The sequence below is a fragment of the Prionailurus bengalensis genome, chromosome B1 (assembly GCF_016509475.1).
Source record: "Prionailurus bengalensis isolate Pbe53 chromosome B1, Fcat_Pben_1.1_paternal_pri, whole genome shotgun sequence".
NCBI lineage: Eukaryota > Metazoa > Chordata > Mammalia > Carnivora > Felidae > Prionailurus > Prionailurus bengalensis.
Window position 1 is genome coordinate 87212001 of NC_057344.1, and position 18522 is coordinate 87230522.

General features: G+C 37.9%; 1 protein-coding gene across 14 annotated transcripts in view; it reads left to right on the plus strand.

The window, feature by feature from the left end:
* ELF2 (E74 like ETS transcription factor 2) overlaps positions 1–18522 on the plus strand; it is a 94045-nt gene that overhangs the window by 55811 nt on the left and 19712 nt on the right. For 6 of the 14 annotated variants that reach the window (XM_043604073.1, XM_043604101.1, XM_043604120.1 and 3 more), the window contains exon 1: positions 10128–15601. The exons of the other annotated variants lie outside the window; for them this stretch is intronic. In XM_043604073.1, the coding sequence (XP_043460008.1) occupies positions 15544–15601 (58 nt within the window). In that variant the 5' untranslated portion in view covers positions 10128–15543. Of the gene's footprint in view, positions 1–10127; positions 15602–18522 lie in introns of those variants that run through there. 14 annotated transcript variants of the gene reach the window in all.

The following is an 18522-nucleotide window of genomic DNA, read 5'->3' on the forward strand; positions in this document are numbered from 1 at the left end:
TGAGTGGGGTAGGGGCAGAGAGAGAGAGAGAGAGAGGAAGACACAGAATCTGAAGCAGGCTCCAGGCTCTGAGCTGTCAGCCCAGAGCCTGATACGGGGATCAAACCCACAAACCGTGAAATCATGACCTGAGCCGAAGTCGGACGCTTAACCGACTGAGCCACCCAGGCGCCCCCAGGCTGAATTCTTATACTTCCTAAAGGAAGTAAAAGAGCATGAGGACCTGAGACCATTTGTGGAGTTATCTGAGATGGCCTGTTGTACACAGAGCATATTTGTGTGTGTGTGTGTGTGTGTGTGTGTGTGTGTGGCTAGAATAAGAAATTAGATATGGCCCTAACTGTAAAGGATGTTGCTTTTTATTGGGGAAAATATATAAGAAAACAACTCTTTAGGAGTGCCTGGGTGGCTTAGTCAGCTAAACGGCCGCCTGTGGCTCAGGTCATGATCTCATGGTCTATGAGTTTGAGCCTTGTGTTAGGCTCTGTGCTGACAGCTCAGAGCCTGGAGCCTGCTTCTGTTTCTGTGTCTCCCTCTCTCTCTGCCCCTCCTCCACTCGCATTCTGTCTCTGTTTCTGTCTCTGTCTTTCTTTCAAAAATAAACATTAAAAAAAAAAAAAGAAAAGAAAACTCTTTATAACCGAAGGTTCAAAGAAAATCTGTGTTGTAAGAATGAGAGAGAGAGCTATTATTTATTTTGATGGAAAGTTCATATTTTAGCTGAGCCTGGGAGAATAAAATTTCATTTGAGAAATGTTAAAGAAAAAAAAGCAATGATCCTTGTTAAAGCACCATAAGGAAGACTTTATTCAAGAGGGGGGTACTATTATGGTAAGGATAGAGACCACTGTTACATGATTTTGCAGTGAGGGAGAGAGAGAGTGGGCTCAACTCTGAGTACAGCATAAGCAAGTGGTAATTTATGGCCAAGGAGCAGAGTCATTGGATGGAAAATTTCTAAGAGAAAACATCAGGAATGGAGGGGTGGGGGTTCTGGTTAAACAGATTCTTGCTAAAGACAGGCCAGGATGATCACACATTAGCTGGGGATTTGGGAAGGATGAGGAACCCGATTAGATATGGAGAGTAATCAGATATGGAGGATGGGGGATTCTAAACAGACTAGCTAAACTGACTTAGAGTTCTTGTTAGAATGGGGTTTTACAAGGAAGTACACAGATGGGCCTAGGAGAAGGTTCAGGAGCCTGACTAAAGAAAGTTTGGTAGACAAAGAATCTTTGTTCAGCAGCAAAAGATTTTCTGGTTGAGAAGTCATCATTTATACTTTCTTCTACCTTACCTCCTAGCCCAAAACCAGATCATGTCAGTTTTCAATTTTGCCTCCAAAATATACCTTGAATCTACCAGTTTCTTTCCATCGTCATTGCTCCTAGCCTAGACTAATCTGTAGTTATTTTATGTGAGTTATGACCATGGCCATTGGCCTTCTAACTGGTGTTCTTATTTTCACTCTTGGCCCTTCTGCCTTTCACTCCAAACAATCCATTCTTTATATAGTAACCAAAATGATTTAAAATATATATTTATAAATTTAATCATTACATTCTCTTCCCTAAAACCTTGCAGTGGGTTCTAATTGCACTTAGGATAATATTCATAATTTTTAACATGGCCTTCAAGACACTGAATATTTTGTCTCCTCTCATCCATCTAGAAACAATAACAACAATAATAGCAACAAAAACAAAACCGTAACATTTAAAATGTATTTACCATATTGCCAGGAATAGTTCTTAGGTCTTTACATATTAATATATTTAATACTTTCAACAACCCTAGGCTGAATAACTTTTCCAAGGTTGGACAGCTATTTAAGTGGTGGAGCAAGGATTTAAATTCAGGTTGTAAGCCCAAGCTTTGAAGCATTTATACTCTGATGAATTATATACATCCCCCTCCCCCCATTCGCACACTGTTGTCTTTTATATATATACACACATATACACACTGTTGTCTTTTTGCATTTCCATTAATCTAAAATTTACCTTCACATGGTACTCACATACACCATTTGCTTTCTGGGACAGAGTGCTTTCCATTTTTCAGTTTCTTACTCCTGGTCATCCTTTAGATCTCAGTTTAAATGTCACTTTCTAAGAGAAATATTGCGTTTAGCTGATAAAAAGTCAATCTCCATTAGGACTGTTCTATTATTTTTGTCATAGCCCCCCGTTTTTCTTTTTTGGTTAGCACCTACAACTTTGATACAATAAACTCCCACAATGTGAGGGTAAATAATTCCCAAAACCTCAAATTGCATGGAACATGGCATTATTGTGAGTTTAATAAAATGGCCCGAGACAAGCTGTGTGGAGAAAGACGTGTGTGAAAGGGGTTCCAGGACTCAGACTATGGCATCCAGATCAGTCTAAGGTCCGGCTGTGGTTTGGTGCCACCTGGTGGGTAGTTATGTACTCCAGTGCCGGTTTGAGGGTAGAGTGGAAGATGGGAGCCAATTACCATGTATTCATTATTCAGTACATTACCATGTATTCATGTATTCATTAAGTTCTGTTCTATTTATATTTACTTGTTTAATGTTTCCACATGATGCTTCATAAAACCAGAGGGTTTATCTTTTGTGTTTACTGGTATTGCTCAGAGCTAGGCACCAAATAGGTTTTCAATAAATTATTTATTGATGGGTGAGTGAATGAGAAGACATCATGAACCAGAACAATGCCAGGAATTTTGGATTTTATTTAGATTAGGCTTTGTACTGGCATATGGTAGAGAGAGATAAGGCTAGAAAGATAGAGTGGAACCAGATTATGGTAGCCCTTGAATAAAATAGTTAGGAACTGGGTGAAACGTGAGGTGGAGAAATTGAGAAGTGAAAAGAAGGACATTTATTTTAAGCAACTAGAACATACTGAAATAATAGAAATCGAAGGTATAGCTTCCAGAATACTAAGTTGGGGGTAGGAAATAAACTAAACGTGATGAAATCTAACAAAAGGCAACAAAGGAGAAAAAATGGAAATACAAACAATAAATCAAGATAGTAGAAGTAAGTCCAAAACATCAGAAATCATATTAAAATAACCTGTTGTGATCTTAACATGAGCCTGTGTTATTTTTAACAGATAACACAAAACAAAATGATGTAAATAATATAAAAAGGATAGAAAAAAAATATTCACCTGAAAAATGCTAACCAAAGGAAGCTGGTATAATAAAATAGAATTTAGGGTGAAAATTTTTAATTGCTATGGAGACTCTTCAGACTGCTAAAAGGAACAATCCAGAAAATATAATCATCATAAACCTATGTGCATCTAACAACATAGCTTTGAAATATCATTTAAAGCAAAACCTTTCAGAATTGAAAGGAGACGTAGACATTCCTACAAAACGATGGGACTTCAGTACACCTCAGCCAAAATTGCAAAATCAAGCAGATACAAAATTAAAAATGGGATCAAAGATTTGAACCATAGGACTTACAGACTTCATAAAGTAGAGATTTATAGAACATTTTTAAAAAAGTTTATTTACTCAGAAACCGACATGGGGCTCAGTGTCACAAACCGTGAGATCATGACCTGAGTTGAAATCAGGACTTGGACGCTCAACCAACTGAGCCACCCAGGCGTATAGAACATTGTAGCTAACCTAATAAAATACAACCCCATATGCTTTTTTCCAGATATATTTAGGTCGGTTTTTAACTGTGTACTAGGCCATAGAGGAATCTCAACGATGTCCAGAAAATCCGTATCATTCAAAATTTTATCATGTCATCCTAATACAAGATATATTAGAAACCAACATTGAAGTGAAAATCAAAATACACTGGCAACTAAAAACTCATTAACTGATGAAAGAGAAAATGAAAATTATAAAACATTTGCAATGAAATAACAATGAAAGCGTTGCATGTAGAAATTTGAGATGTAATTGAAATAGAACTCACTGGAAAATTTAGTAGCTCTAAATGCATTTATTGGAGAATATGAAAGATTGATATAGTGAGCATTTAGATGTTAATAAAAGACCAACAGAATAAATCAAATTAAGTAAATGAAAGGAAATGATAAAGATAAAAGTCAATATTAATGAAATAGAAAATAAAATAGATTATTGATGAAACCATAAGTTTTAAAAAATGGATGAACCTCTGTAAAGACAGACCAAAGAAAAATGAGCACTATGAAGAAAAAAAAATGACCAGTAGAATAGAGTTTGGAAATCATAAGAAAGTACTATGAATGACCTATTGCCAAGGATTTTGAAAACCTGTGGACAATGAAAAAAATATATATATATAAATTACAACTGATTCAAGAAGAAATAGAAAACATTCAAATCAACTTTTTAAGTTCTTTAATTTTACACATGTATTCCCTCATTCAAATAAAATCCACCAGACCGAGGTCTATTACTAAAATGTCAAGGGATACATACTCCCTATTATATACAAACTATTATGGAAACAGTAAAGAGGGAAAGCTTTCCAACTCATTTATGGAGGTAGTATAACTTTACTTTAAAATTGACCCAATATAAAAAGAAGAAAATTTCTTGCTGAATTTATGTATGATCATAGCTACAAATATTCTAAATAAATAATAGTAAATCTAGTGCTAATTAAAAACACATAGTGACTAACTGCATTCTAGGAGGCAAAGAAGGCTATTAGAAAATCTGTTGAAGCACTTTGTGGCTCTGTCAGTTAAGCGTCCAACTCTTGATTTCAGCTCAGGTCATGATCTCATGGTCCTGAGATCAAACCCCACTTGGGGCTCCGTGCTGAGTGTGGAGCCTGCTTGGGGTTCTCTCTCTCCCTTGCTGTCTGCCCCTGCCTCACTCATCCTCTCTCTCTCTTTCTCTCAAAATAAGTAAATAAACTTAAAAAAAATTAAGAAAAAGGAAAATCTGTTAATCTGCCATATGAATAGACTAAAAGAGAAAACCCGTACAATCATTTCAGTAGGTGTAAAAGCATTTGTTAAAATTCACCATCTTCTGAGACTTTTAATCTGGATTGGGGCTTAATGAGGTATCTATATTAAAAATTATGGCAAATTAGTAGGGGAACAGGATGCCAGCTATCATCTCTACTAACTAATATTTTTTATGGGGGTCCTAGCAAATGTAAATAAGAAAAAGAAATAAAAAGTATGAAGATCAGAAGGGAAGAAACAAATCTGGTATTCACAAATGGTTTAATTAACACATAAAATTTAAGAAAATGCATAGATTTTAAATCTGCTTTAGAGAGTTCATCAGGGTTGCTGTATACAAGAACAATAATCAGAAAATAATAAAGATGTGGTATGCATGTGTGCATGCGTGAGTGCTCACACACACACACACACACACACACACACACACACACGCACACACACACACACACACGAATAATACTCAGCCAAAAAAACAGAATGAGATCTTGCCATTTGTAACAACATGGCTCTAGGATGAACTTAGAGGGTATAATATGGCTCTAGGATGGACCTAGAGGGTATAACATGCTAAATGAAATAAGTCAGACAGAGGAAGACAAATATCATCTGGTTCCATTTATAAATGTGTGTAACTTAAGAAAACAAATAAAGGGGCGCCTGGGTGGCGCAGTCGGTTAAGCGTCCGACTTCAGCCAGGTCACGATCTCGTGGTCCGTGAGTTCGAGCCCCGCGTCAGGCTCTGGGCTGATGGCTCAGAGCCTGGAGCCTGTTTCCGATTCTGTGTCTCCCTCTCTCTCTGCCCCTCCCCCGTTCATGCTCTGTCTCTCTCTGTCCCAAAAATAAATAAAACGTTGAAAAAATTAAAAAAAAAAAAAACAAACAAAAAAACAAATAAAAACCAGAAACAGATCCATAGATACGGAGAACAAAGTGTTGGTTGATAGAGGGGAGGGAAGGTGGGGGGATGGGCAAAATAGGTGAAGGGGATCAAGAAGTAGAGACCTCCAATTATAAAATATAAACAAGTCATGAGGCTATACATGCACATAGAATATAGTGAATAATATTGTAAAAACATTATCTGGTGATAAATGATGACCACACTTATTCTAGTAAGCACTTAGTAATATATAGAATTGTTGAATCACTGTGTTATACACCTGAAACTGATCTAACCTTGTATGTCAGCTATACTTCAATAATAAAAATTTAAAAATAAAAAAATCAAAGTGAAACAAAAAGATCCCATTCATAATAGTAAAAAAACCTTAGGTATATGGACAAGGTAAAACTGTTAATTCTTCCCCAATCTATAAATTTAGCACAATTCCAGTCAAAATCTTAACAGGTATTGTTTTTGGTGGAGTTGATAAACTCTTAGATAAAGATCAAAAATAATCTAGACAATTCTGCAGAAGAGCAAAGTGTAGAGTACTTGTGCTCCTATCTTTAAGGAATGATTATATAGCCCTAGAAAAATTTTAAATGTGTTATTGGCCCACAGACAAATAGTTCATTAGGATAGAATAGAATAGAAACCCCAGAAACCAAGTAAGCATGTATTTATAAACCTGGTATATAATAGACATAGATTTATAAATCGGTGGGAAAGGATGGGCTATCAATCAATTATATTAAGATAGTTGGCTTTTTACATAGGAAAAAAAAAAGTAAGAGGGTACTTCACACCCTCGTTTTATTGTTTCAATTGATCTATTCCTTTCTATCCTTTTTATGTATACGACAATCACATCTCCCTTCCTCATAAGCATCGACTTTAATTTGATCAAGCCATATTTTGTAACATTGTGTATATCCTATTGTACATATTTAACATTTATATAAATGGTATTATGTATCTGTTTGCTACATTTTTTAGTAAGTACTGTTCTTAATATCCATGCATGTTGCTTTGTGTATATGTAATATGTTGCCACACAATACTCCAGGATAGATACCCATTACATTTTACCTTTATAAGTTAACCAGTAACGGATACCCATCACTCCTTACTTGTACCAGCTATTGTTGCATAGCAAACCAACCCCAAATTTATTGGCCTGAAACAAGAACTAGTTATGGATTTTCCTGAGACTGTGGGTTAGCTATGTGGTTCTGCTGAGATGGCTGGACTTACTTACCTATTTGTGGTCATCTGTGGATCATTCGGGAGCTTACTGGTCTAAGAGGGTCTCAGCTGTTACAACTCAGCCCTCTTCTATTTTTTCTGCTTATCTCACATCTTTTTCTTTTCTTATAATGTCGGTAAAGAACTCTAATATGTTGAAGAGTAGTGATACTAATTGGCATCCCTGTTTTGTTCCTAATCTTGAAGGGAGTGTAGCTAAAGTTGCAATCTAAAGTATAATGTTTGTTGTAGGTTTTAGTGTATAAAGAATTCCCATCTGTGCTTTTGGTTTTATTTTTGTATTAGTTATACATAAATATGGAGTCTTATCCAATGCTTTTTCTGCATTTTTTGGTAAGTTACAATTTTTCTCCTTTAATCTTTCGATGTGGTCAGTTAATTGATGGATTCTCCATGCTCTGTTTTAAGTTTAGGACTTTTCACAAATAATATGGAGAGGAGGTTGTGGACTACATTTTAATTTCTCTACTACTTACTATTCATTTTTTCTTTATATAATGTATACAGTTTCTTTATATAATTCATCCACATTTAAGCCTAACATACAATTGTTTAGAATACTGATTTCTTATTTTCTATATCTATTGTACTTATGGTTATTTCTCCCGTTTTGTTTTATATTTGCACCTTCTTTTCTTGATGACTCTTGCTGAGGTCTATTTTATTAATCTTTTCAAAACCATCTTTTGGTTTTGTGAATCTTTTCTGTTTTTTAAAATTATTGTTCTCTATTTCATTTTTCCTACTTTTTTTTATGTCTTTCCTTCTGTTTCTTTGGTTTTGTTCTGTTGACTTTTCCATCTTTATGAGTTGAATGCTTAGCTTATTTTTAAACCTTTTCATCTCCTGACCTCTGAAGTACTGTTTTAGTTATGCCACACCTAGTTTGACATGTTATATTTTAATTGTAATTCATTTCTAAATATTTCTTAAGTTCTTTATGATTTCCTTTTTATTCCAGGGACTATTTAAACATACATTAAAACACATATTAATTTTACTACATCAAAATGTAAAGTTTTTATAGGACAAAGGATACTATAGACCAACCAAATTAAAAGTCAAACATCAGGTTGGCAGAAGATATTTGCAACACATATCTGAATTATTATCTATGATATGTTGACATTCTATACCTCATTAAGACAAAAAGTATCCTAGAAAAATGACAATGGATATGACTAGGCAATTTATAGGGGGCCAGTAAGTATATGAAAAAGTATCCCCAGTACTTATTAAGTATATGCAAATTAATACAACAATGAAAATTTTCTTGTCACCCAATAGACTTTTTAAAGTCTGATTATATCTTGTATTGACAAGAATTTGAGAAAAATGGAAACTTTGACCACATCACTGATGGGATTTTAGACTTGCATAGATACTTTGGATAGAGTAACATATAAGATTAAAAATGTACTTATTCTATTCTATAAAAATTCTATTTGTAGGTATATACAGTGAACTAACTCTAGCGTACATGTTTTTTTTTAATGTTTAGTTTTGAGAGAGAGGGAGAGAGACAGAGAGTGCAAGCCGGGGAGGGGCAGAGAGAGGGAGACAGAATCAGAAGCAGGCTCCAGGCTCTGAGCTGTCAGCACAGAGCCCGATGTGGGGCTTGAACCCACAAACCATGAGATCATAACCTGAGCCGAAGTCAGATGTCCAACAGACTGAGCCACCCAGACACCCCTAGCATATGTGTTTAGATAAGAATTTTTTGCAGCATTGTTCATTAAAGTGAAAATGGAAATAAATTTATTTGCCTACCAGTAGATAATTTGATGAATAAAATGGGGTAAATTCATGCATTGGAATATTTTGCAGCATCTAAAAAGCATAGCAATATTTATTTATGCCGGCATGGATAGAATGTAAATCTTGAATGAAAAAAAGTAAATTTTAGAATGGTGTATATAGAATAATGTCATTTATGTACCCAAAGCATGCAAAATAATAGTATAAATTTTTCTGGGACACACACACACACACACACACACAAATGTAAAAAATAGACTAGAAGAATATACATAAAACTTAATGATAGTGGTTTCTTTGGAAATGAAATGGTGAATGAGAACTGAGAGTAGTCCTGAAAGATGTTATCTTACCCTGTAATGTGTTATTTCTTAGGGGGAAAAAGCATCTTCAGGCATAAATAACAAAATGATAACAGTTGTTGTTCTGGATGTTGGAAAGATAAATGTTTGTTACATTATGTTTTATAATTTCACGTAGGTTTTGAATTCTTCTCAAAAATTGTATAATACATGAATACCTAAACTAGGATCATAGATGATGCAGATTTCTAGCCTGGGAAGATGGTAATGTTGTTGATAGGAGATTTGTAGATAAAAGATCTTTAGGGGCGCTTGGGCGGCTCAGTTGGTTAAGCGTCCATCTGACTCTTGATTTCAGCTCAGGTCATGATCTCACAGTTTGTGAGTTCGAGCCCTGCGTCCAGCTCTGTTCTGATAGTGTGGAGGAGCCTGTTTGGGATTCTGTCTCTCCTTCTCTCTCTCTCTGCCTCCCTGCCCCACCTCTCTCAAAATAAATAAATATTAAAAAAAAAAAAGACCTTTAGGTACCAGTGGGTTAGCCCAATAAAGATGTTTACCATAACATTGGAAATTAGAGCCTAGAGCTAAAAAAAATAATAAGTCAGGCCTTGAGATACTGATTTTTGATCAGTAGAGAAATAATATTGAAAACACTAGTGTTGGATGGGTAATAACATTCTTGAGAGAGTGAAGAATGAAGAGAGAAGATGGTTAAGGATTACACTTTGGGAGGACAGCCACCTTTAAGGGTTGTGGAGAAATGGGTGAAATCAACTGAAAAGAAACAAATAGGAAAAAAAACAAAGCCAGGCAGTTAATTCTCATGAAAATCAAACGAAGGGAAGGATTTCTTTAAGGGGTGGCCAATAATGTCATTCGTTTGGAGGACTAAGAGGAGTTGGCTGGGTTTGGCAATTAAAAGCTCAGTGTTGACCTCTGAGGAATTTTTTGGTAGGTAGCACGCAGAAGCTGTATTGTGAGAGGGGAAGAAATTAGTTAATCCGAATATTCCTTTTGAAATCACTCAAGATAGAATTTAACCTAGAGTTGCAATAGATCTTAGTTAAGAACTCCGTTGTTAATTTTTGCATAAACATGCTAAATGGGAATTATGTATTAGCTCTTAGAAAGTTTCATAAGAATTGAAGAAGATTTTTACAGAGTATTCAAGATTCTACAAATTCTTTAATGATAATAAAGAACCCAAACCCTTGAAATCAGCTGTCATAAATGTTATCTGAAATACAGAGATCGTTAACTATTTAAACTCATTTTGCAGGGTGTCATGTACATATGGGCACTTAATAAATGCTATTTGGAAAGAGTTGTTTCTCTAATATCCATTAGAAAAAACCAGCTACAATAATCAATTGACGGTCTTTTAGGAGTGGCTTCTAAGAATCCGAAGCTGTGTGTCACCCAGTGTAAACAATAGAGTGTAGAGACAGTAAGCTCAAGGAAGAGTCGGGCCCGGGAATAACTTAAGTAAAATGCAGAAAACCTAAACCAAACCATCTGCCTTCAAAACGGTACATACTGAGTCCTTACTCACTGTAGGGTTTTCGTGGTCCTTAAATGCATACGGCAAGATAATTTATGATGAAATAACTGTTAGGAGTCATAGATTTCTTTGAGAGTCTAAAAATAGCCATGACTCTTCTCCTTAGAAAAATGCACATTGTACTAACAAAATTTTGCCTTTGTGAACCCCTCATTAAAAATGTATGGTTTATGAAGGCTTTTATACATATAAATAATTTAACTTTCCTGGGTGGTAGTGGTAGTTAAAAATGTAGTATATACTCACTCTTCCCTAATTTCATGTATAAGCAATTTTGTACATCATGCTGTCTCTAAGGACTTCACCATTAGTGGGAGTTCTATGTGAATTAGGAAGGCTTAATTCTTTTCTTTTGTTAATATAATGTAGTGTTACCAGGTGTGATAATAGGTACCTATGATAGAAACTTGCTCAAAGTAAGTGCTAGATAATTCTTTGTTGAATAAATGAATATGTGACTTTGAGTTCAAACGCCTTCATTTTAATAATACTTTATGGATGTTAATTTATTTATTTTGAGAGAGAGACAGAGCGTGAGCAGGGGAGGGGCAGAGAGAGAGGGAGACAGAGGATCTGAAGTGGACTCTGTGCTGACAGCATAGAGCCTGATGCGGGACTCAAATTCTCCAGCCAAACTGTGAGATCACGACCTTAGCTGAAGTCAGATGTTTAACCGACTGAGGTGCCCAAGGGCCTGGGTAGTTTTTAAGGTTAAGGATTGGGGAGTGGCTTATTTGCATGGTTCTAGCTCAGGGATTTTCGTGAGGCTGCAGTCCCCTGAAGGCTTGATTAGGGCTGGGGGGTAGGGGGGAGGGGTCTGTCTTCTAGATAGCTCAGACACAAGACTGTTGGCAAGATGCCCTGTTTTCTTGCCTGAAAGTCCTCTCTCTGCATAGTTACTTGAGTGTACTTATGACATGGTGGTTGGCTTCCTTGGAGAGAGTGACCCAAGAGGAAGAGATCAATCAGACAGTTTCTGAAGTTCTACATCATCACTTGAGTTTTATGCTATTTGTTATAAGTGAGTCATTAAGTCCAGCCCACACACAAAGGGAGAGGGGAATTAGGTTCCACCTTTTGAAGGGAGGAATATAAACTAATTTTCAGACAAGAAAGAAAATGGACAGGTACTAAATGCATTGTAACAGATAAGAAGGCCTTGTTACTTTGGTGCTTGGGTAGCGTTTGAGAGTAAGGGCTCTTAGAGTCAGTGTTTGGGTTCAAATCCTGGCCCTGCCTCCCATTAACTCGATGACCTTGCTCACGGAACCTTAGATTCCACATCTATAAAATGAGCACAATGGTGATACACATTTCACAGAAATGTAGAGAGGAATATGTGAAAAAAGCAAAGGTAAAGCATTTAGCATAGTAGCTTTTATTTCAGAGTCTGGAGTGCTAACCATTACACCATGGAACCACTAGCTTTTATTTCAATAAGAGTTAGCTATTTATCAGGGGCCTGGGTGGCTCAGTTGGTTAAGCATCCAACTTCAGCTCAGGTCATGATGTCCCTGGTTGTGAGTTCAAGCCCTGCAGCAGGCTGTCAGGCTCTGTGCTGACAACTTACAGCTCGGAGCCTGGAGCCTGCTTTAGATTCTGTCCCCCCCACCTCTCTAATATAAAAAATAAACATTAAAATTTTTTTCCAAAAAGTTAGCTATTTATCTTTTTTCCCTTGCTAATATAGAGCAGTAACTTTAGTGTAGGAGATACCTTTCTGTAATGTTATTAGCAGAATGTGAATTTGCTCTAAAGTGTCTACCATGCTAACCTATCTATTCTTACTCAGTTTTTTATTCTGCTTATTAATACCTGCTTAATCTTGAAGACTTGAGAAATGCAGATGAATGTGTGTGAATGTGTGTGTATACTATATACGTATACATATTATATATACATACATTCACATGTACTACATGGTTTGGGTCATATTGTGTGGAACAAATACCTATGTAATTAAATCTTGGCACATTTATATTTTTACTATTTTACTGTGTTGTTAAAAATTCTTCAAACGTGGCTCAGTTGGTTAGGTATCTGGCTCTTGATTTTGGCTCAGGTTATGATCTCATGGTTTATGAGTCCAAGCCCTGCAACAGGCTCCGAGCTGACAGTGTGGAGAGCCTGCTTGGGATTCTGTCTCTTTCCCTCTCTCTGCCCCTCCTGTGCACGCTCTCTGTCTCTCTCTCTCTCTCTCTCTCTCTCTCTCTCTCTCTCTCAAAATAAGTAAACTTAAAAAAAAAAGTACTAAATTTAAAAAAGAAAATAATAAAAAAATAAAAAATAAAAAACAAATGGACCAAAAATAGTTAAGTGTTGGCAAAGATGTGGAGAAACTAGAACCTTCATACAGTGCTGGTTTGGGAATGTAAAATGGTACAGTCACCAGGAAAAACAGCTTGACAATTCCTTAAAAAAAAAAAAAATTCTTCAAATCATTTTTAATGGAGCAATCAATCCATTGAGTGTCTTCCATTTCTTCAGGCTAGGCCCTGGAAATGAAACTCCTGGGTCAGAATACATGAACCTCTTTTAGATTCTTGATATATAATGCCACACTGCTTTCCTGAAAGTTTGTACCAATTTATATTTCCAGCAGCAGCTTTTCCTTACTTGCTATTTCCAATATAGTATTTTTAGTTTGCAAAAAATATTGGTGGCTCTTGAAAGTATGGTTTCAGTAGCAAGGCAGAATTGCATTAAAGCCCAAGGAATTGTGTTTTTACAAGAACTTTAAATATGTAGGAATACTTTCCAGTCTTTCTGAATTGATTTCTGTTATTACACACACACACACACACACACACACACACACACACACACACACACAGGAATACTGTGAAGTATTAGGTAGGAATAGATACAGCTTCTCTTCTCTTGGAACTTAAAATATAAGGCGAGGTAAATACATATAATTAAGATGTACAAAGAGTAAAATACACGCTATTGACTTCTTAAGATATATCTCAGGATGCAAATCGTGAGGTAAAAGTTATATATCATACTTCAAACTGACTCTTCTGTTGTGTATTCCTCCTTGAGCCCAAGTTAACCTGTTGCCTCCAGAAAAAATAAGCTTCTCTTTCTTTTTAAATACATGAAAAACTACTGATTGATAGGAGTAGACATTCAAATTTATTATCAATTGCAGTGATTTGCCTAAAGCCAGGAATTGCTTCTTGGTTTTCCTTATCATCCCCCACCTGGAAACTGTCTCAGTTTAAGATGCTGCTTATCAGTAGATGATCCTTGTTTTAAATTGACTAGAGATTTAAAAAGCTACCACTCATATAGTCCCTTTTGTCCAACAGGTGAAAGTTTACCTAATGCAAGAAAGATCCTTATTGAGTTTAAGGGGAGTTGTACTCTGGAAATGGCATATAAGTTCTTTTATGGGAGGGTGGGTATCATGGTGGAAGGGCTAGGACAAAGCTCCAAGAGAATAAATGAGTATATAAATGAAAAAAAAAAAAAAAAAGTCATGGGCTATGCAAGTCTATTCTAAAATTGCACTGACATGTTGGGCAAACTTTTGCCAAATATTGCATTAATATTACCACTGGAAAACTTTTTTTCCCCTCGGATTATCAGCACAGTTCATTCAATTCAGATCATAAAAATTGTACCTTAAATTTGTAACTGCCAAATTTTTTTTTTGGTGTGTATTTAGCCAATACTTATTGAGCACTTACTCTGTAGGAGGCACTGTTTTATGTAAATTTTATGTAGAAACAACTTCAGGGCAACATTTTGTTTCAAACTTAGGTTCTGACATTTTGAAACCAGGGAAGCATTTTTTGTTGTTGTTTTAATGAAGATTCATCTGAGTCATTTTATTGGTTTGATTTTGTGTTGTCAATAAATTTAAAATCACTAAATGGCAATTTATCTCGCTCTTCTATTGTATTTTAGCATGTACTTATTTGTTTCTATGAAAAAGATTTTTAAAAGTAGATGATACAAATGAATACGTTTGTTTCCAAATGAACCAAACAGAAATGAAAGGGTAAGAAGAGAATTTCATGACTAGCAAATTGGGGAAGGATAATCTAATCTCCCAGAGGTTGGCAAATTCTGTTGTTTACTAATAAATACCTGTTTAGTGTGCTCTTTAACACTGCTATAGAGGAAAAAAGACGAAGCCAGCCTCTTAAAGTAGTTGTAAACTACTTAACTTTCCAAGTAAAGCTTTTAGAATATTTTGTAGGTATGCCTTTTTTGTTGTTGGTATTCCTGTTTTAAAGTGCAGCTTTTTGAAGTGGACGGGTTACATGTTGCATAAGCTTTGAAACGGCCAAAACAAGTTAAATAGCCACCTTTATTTACAGCTGTTGGACTAGGTATTAGATCTCTTCCAGGAAGAAAATTTGATTAATGGCTTTTTTCCAAAGTGGGGACAATTGCAGACTTTTCTTCCGCAGAGCGTGAAATGTGCCTCTTCCTGCCGAGGGGCCTTGTCCTAGCCGCGGCTACCGGGGCGGTTTCCAGCCTCAGGTGTCTCTCGCCGTGGGCCGCGGCCGCTCTCCGGGGCGGGCGTCCGGGACTTCCTGTCTGAACGCGGGGCGGAAGGATCGCGTTGCCAGCCGAGGCGGCCGCCGCCGCCGCCGCCGCCCCTGCCGTTAGGTGGTGGGGTTTCTCAGCCCCGCGGCGGGAGGCGGGCCGGCCTCGGCTTCCTGTCGGAGGACGCGCAAGGATCCGGGCGTCTGAGTGTGTGCGAGTGCGTGAGTGTGTGTCGGTCGCACGGCGTGTATCTCCGGCCGTGGGTTCCGCCTCCTCCCCTGCTGCCGCTGCTCACGGTGTAAGTCAATGTGAAGCAGCAGCTCCAGCCCCGGGATAAACATGGCGACGTCTCTGCATGAGGGACCCACGAACCAGCTGGATCTGCTCATCCGGGCTGGTAAGGACAGGGAACTTTTCTCCTGTGCATCGGTGCAGCAGGAGAGGGGGTGCACAGAAGGCGGGGTGACTCCCCTGTGGCGGTCAGTGCAGGGGGTTCAGTGTCCACCTCAGTCACCGGGGCGGCCGGGGGAAAGGGGGGTAGTGAATGAAGTAATGGAGGCGACGAATCAGGAAGTGATCACCTTGGAGAGTAACCTGCCTCGAATCTGGCGCTGTCGCTTCAGGGTGTGTTCGGCGAGCAGCGGCGGCAGCTGCCGGGCGGAGCGCTGGCAGCGGGTGCCGGAGAACCGAGCCGCAGTTAAGTTGGGGACTCGGGGGCGGACGAGTTGTGCGCTTCACCCCAGTTGCTGAGGAACCAGGAAGTGAGTGAGGCTGTTGTCTCTCGGCTGCGCCTGCCACGCTGTCTGGCCGGAGAGGCCGCTACTGCCCGCGGTCGGGGGCGGCGGGCTTCTCCGGTGAACGCTCGCCACCCCCGCTCCGTTCTCCTTTGAGACTTGGTCCACAAATCCGTGACTTCCGCGTGGACGATGCAGCCCCGGGCCACGTCCGGTAGACCGATACCCGCCAAAAAAATGCTCTGCCCCTCCTCTTCACGTCCCCACCTTGTGCAGTCTCAGGAGTAACGGTTCTGGAAAGGGTCACTGAATAATGTGGAATAGCCCGGGTTGATGTTGCTCTCAGGGGCCCGCCTCCCTTTCCTCATTTAATGGGTGGCTGTGAAGAAGTAGGCTTATGCCCCTTCCCTCGTGGGTTGTTTTTTTAGGGGTAAGAATGGGAAGGACACGGAATATATTTTGTACCCCTGACCTGGACGGTTGAGGCATCAGAGAAGAACGGTTATTTTTGTAAACAGTGGGTGAATGTGAAGGAGTGGGGCGGGCGAGAGGGAGTCTTGGCCCTAGGGAAGTCTCAGCACGGCATTGCCCCCTTTTCCCCTCCCCCCCAAACCTCCCACCATAGCGGAAGCGCCTCGGAGAGGACAGAACGGGCGGGATTGACAGGCCTTTGGTTCCAATCTGCTCTCTAAGATGTTCCAAATAAGAACGTTGATTTCTGGGGGCGGGACTCTGGGCCCGCGCTGGGCCAATGAAGATTGGGCGGGAGTGAAGCTGACAATGTACGCATGGAATTGGAGGGAAGAGGAGTGTAAACACGGAAGTGGCCGCGGGGGTGGGGGATGTGCAGCGCCACTGCTGCAGCGGAAGGGCACGGACTTAAGTTACATAGAAAAAGCAGCTTTACTTAATAGCAGACAGCGCAGTGAGGGCCCTGAACCGATGTAGCAGTGCTTGAATATTATTTACTTATGCTAACAACAAAGCATACATGTTTCTTTTCCCCGGGTTCTGTTTCATATCGCCAGCTATGGGAGTTGGAAGATGGGAAATACCAAAGACTAATGTTGCAAAAAGATGTTACCCTTTGAGAGTGTGAAATTAGTAGTTCGGTTGGGGAGAATCATGAACATAAATGCGTATCTCTAAATTTAACGGAAGGGCTTTAAGTTGAAATAAAGTCTTGAATAATATAACTGTATTGTATAACACATAAGTGACTAGCCTTTTATCCTGTAAGATGTCATACACATATCAAAAGTCCCAAAGAAAAGTCACAGTTTACTGCGTGACGATTAAAACATATTTGACAGTTATTTTTTTGTAAGAGCAAGAACCTAAGTATCAGTAAATAAGAGGCAGAGTACAGCGAGAACTTGGTTCCTTTTCTGTATGTTCAGTCCATTAATAATATGAAGGAATGGAATTTTAGGCCTCATGTTACTGGTACTAACAATACCTGTAATTGTGGGGGTCAGTGATATTTCTGTGAGTGTTAAACATTTCGAGAAATGTTTTCAGTGATTGTGAACATACCAGGAGAACCGTAGCATAGCCCCCCACAGAATTTGGAAAAACATTGTTAATGTTAGAGGGCTTAATTTTCCCAGTGGAAGGTATTTCTTTCATAAGCTTTTGGAATTGGCGAAGCTGAACGAGACCTGTAGATATTTTGTGTGGAGTGGAAACATATAGGCAGTCTGCAATTTGAAAACACAAGTTTTATCTCCTTTGATAAGAGGTTTTTAAGTTATGTGTTGTTTTCTAGTCTTACTGCATTTCTTTAGTATTTATGAATCTTACAATTGAAGTTTCCTTGTGAGTATAATATTCTGTAAAGAATATGTTTTACATATAATTGTTTTCAGATTATTTCCTCAATAATTTTCACGTAATCTGAAGCTCTTTTACAAGCTCTGTTTTAGAAGGAAACTTGAGATAGGTTTGCTGATTTACCCAAGGATTATTCAGTGAGTTAAAAGTTGGGGAGGAAATGTGACCCATAAAATGAAGAATCATGGATCTAAATTAATAAAAATTTAGATTGCTGCCAATTTCCAGTGATGTTGGCGGAGTAATGTTTGTGAAGTTTGTATTTGTAAAACAGAATGATACTTTTTTATTCCCTTGAGGGAAGTCATCGAGTGTTAGACATAATTCTTCCTCATAAAGATATTACAGTCTAATTGGGGAGACACATGTAAATCTATGCAATACATAAATGTTAATGCTATAATAGGTTGATGATCAGTGTATAATAACTGATACTAATGAAAACTTGTAGAAGGAGGTAAGCTTTAAGTTGAATATTGTTAGCAAAACTGTTGTTTCTAAGTTTATAAAGCACTTAATATTACCACTACTATATTGTTATATGTTAAGGTACTGAGGATACACTTTTGCTTTTCCTCCTTTTGAAGTTATCAACTTTAGCTATCAACTTCAGCTTTAGTTATTACCATTCATGCTGTCAGAGGAGTTTGAGTTAAGAATGAAATAAATAAGCTTACTTATTAAAAATCACTTTTATTTTAACATACAAAATATTTTTGTGGTAAAGACTTGACACACTTTATAAAACTTT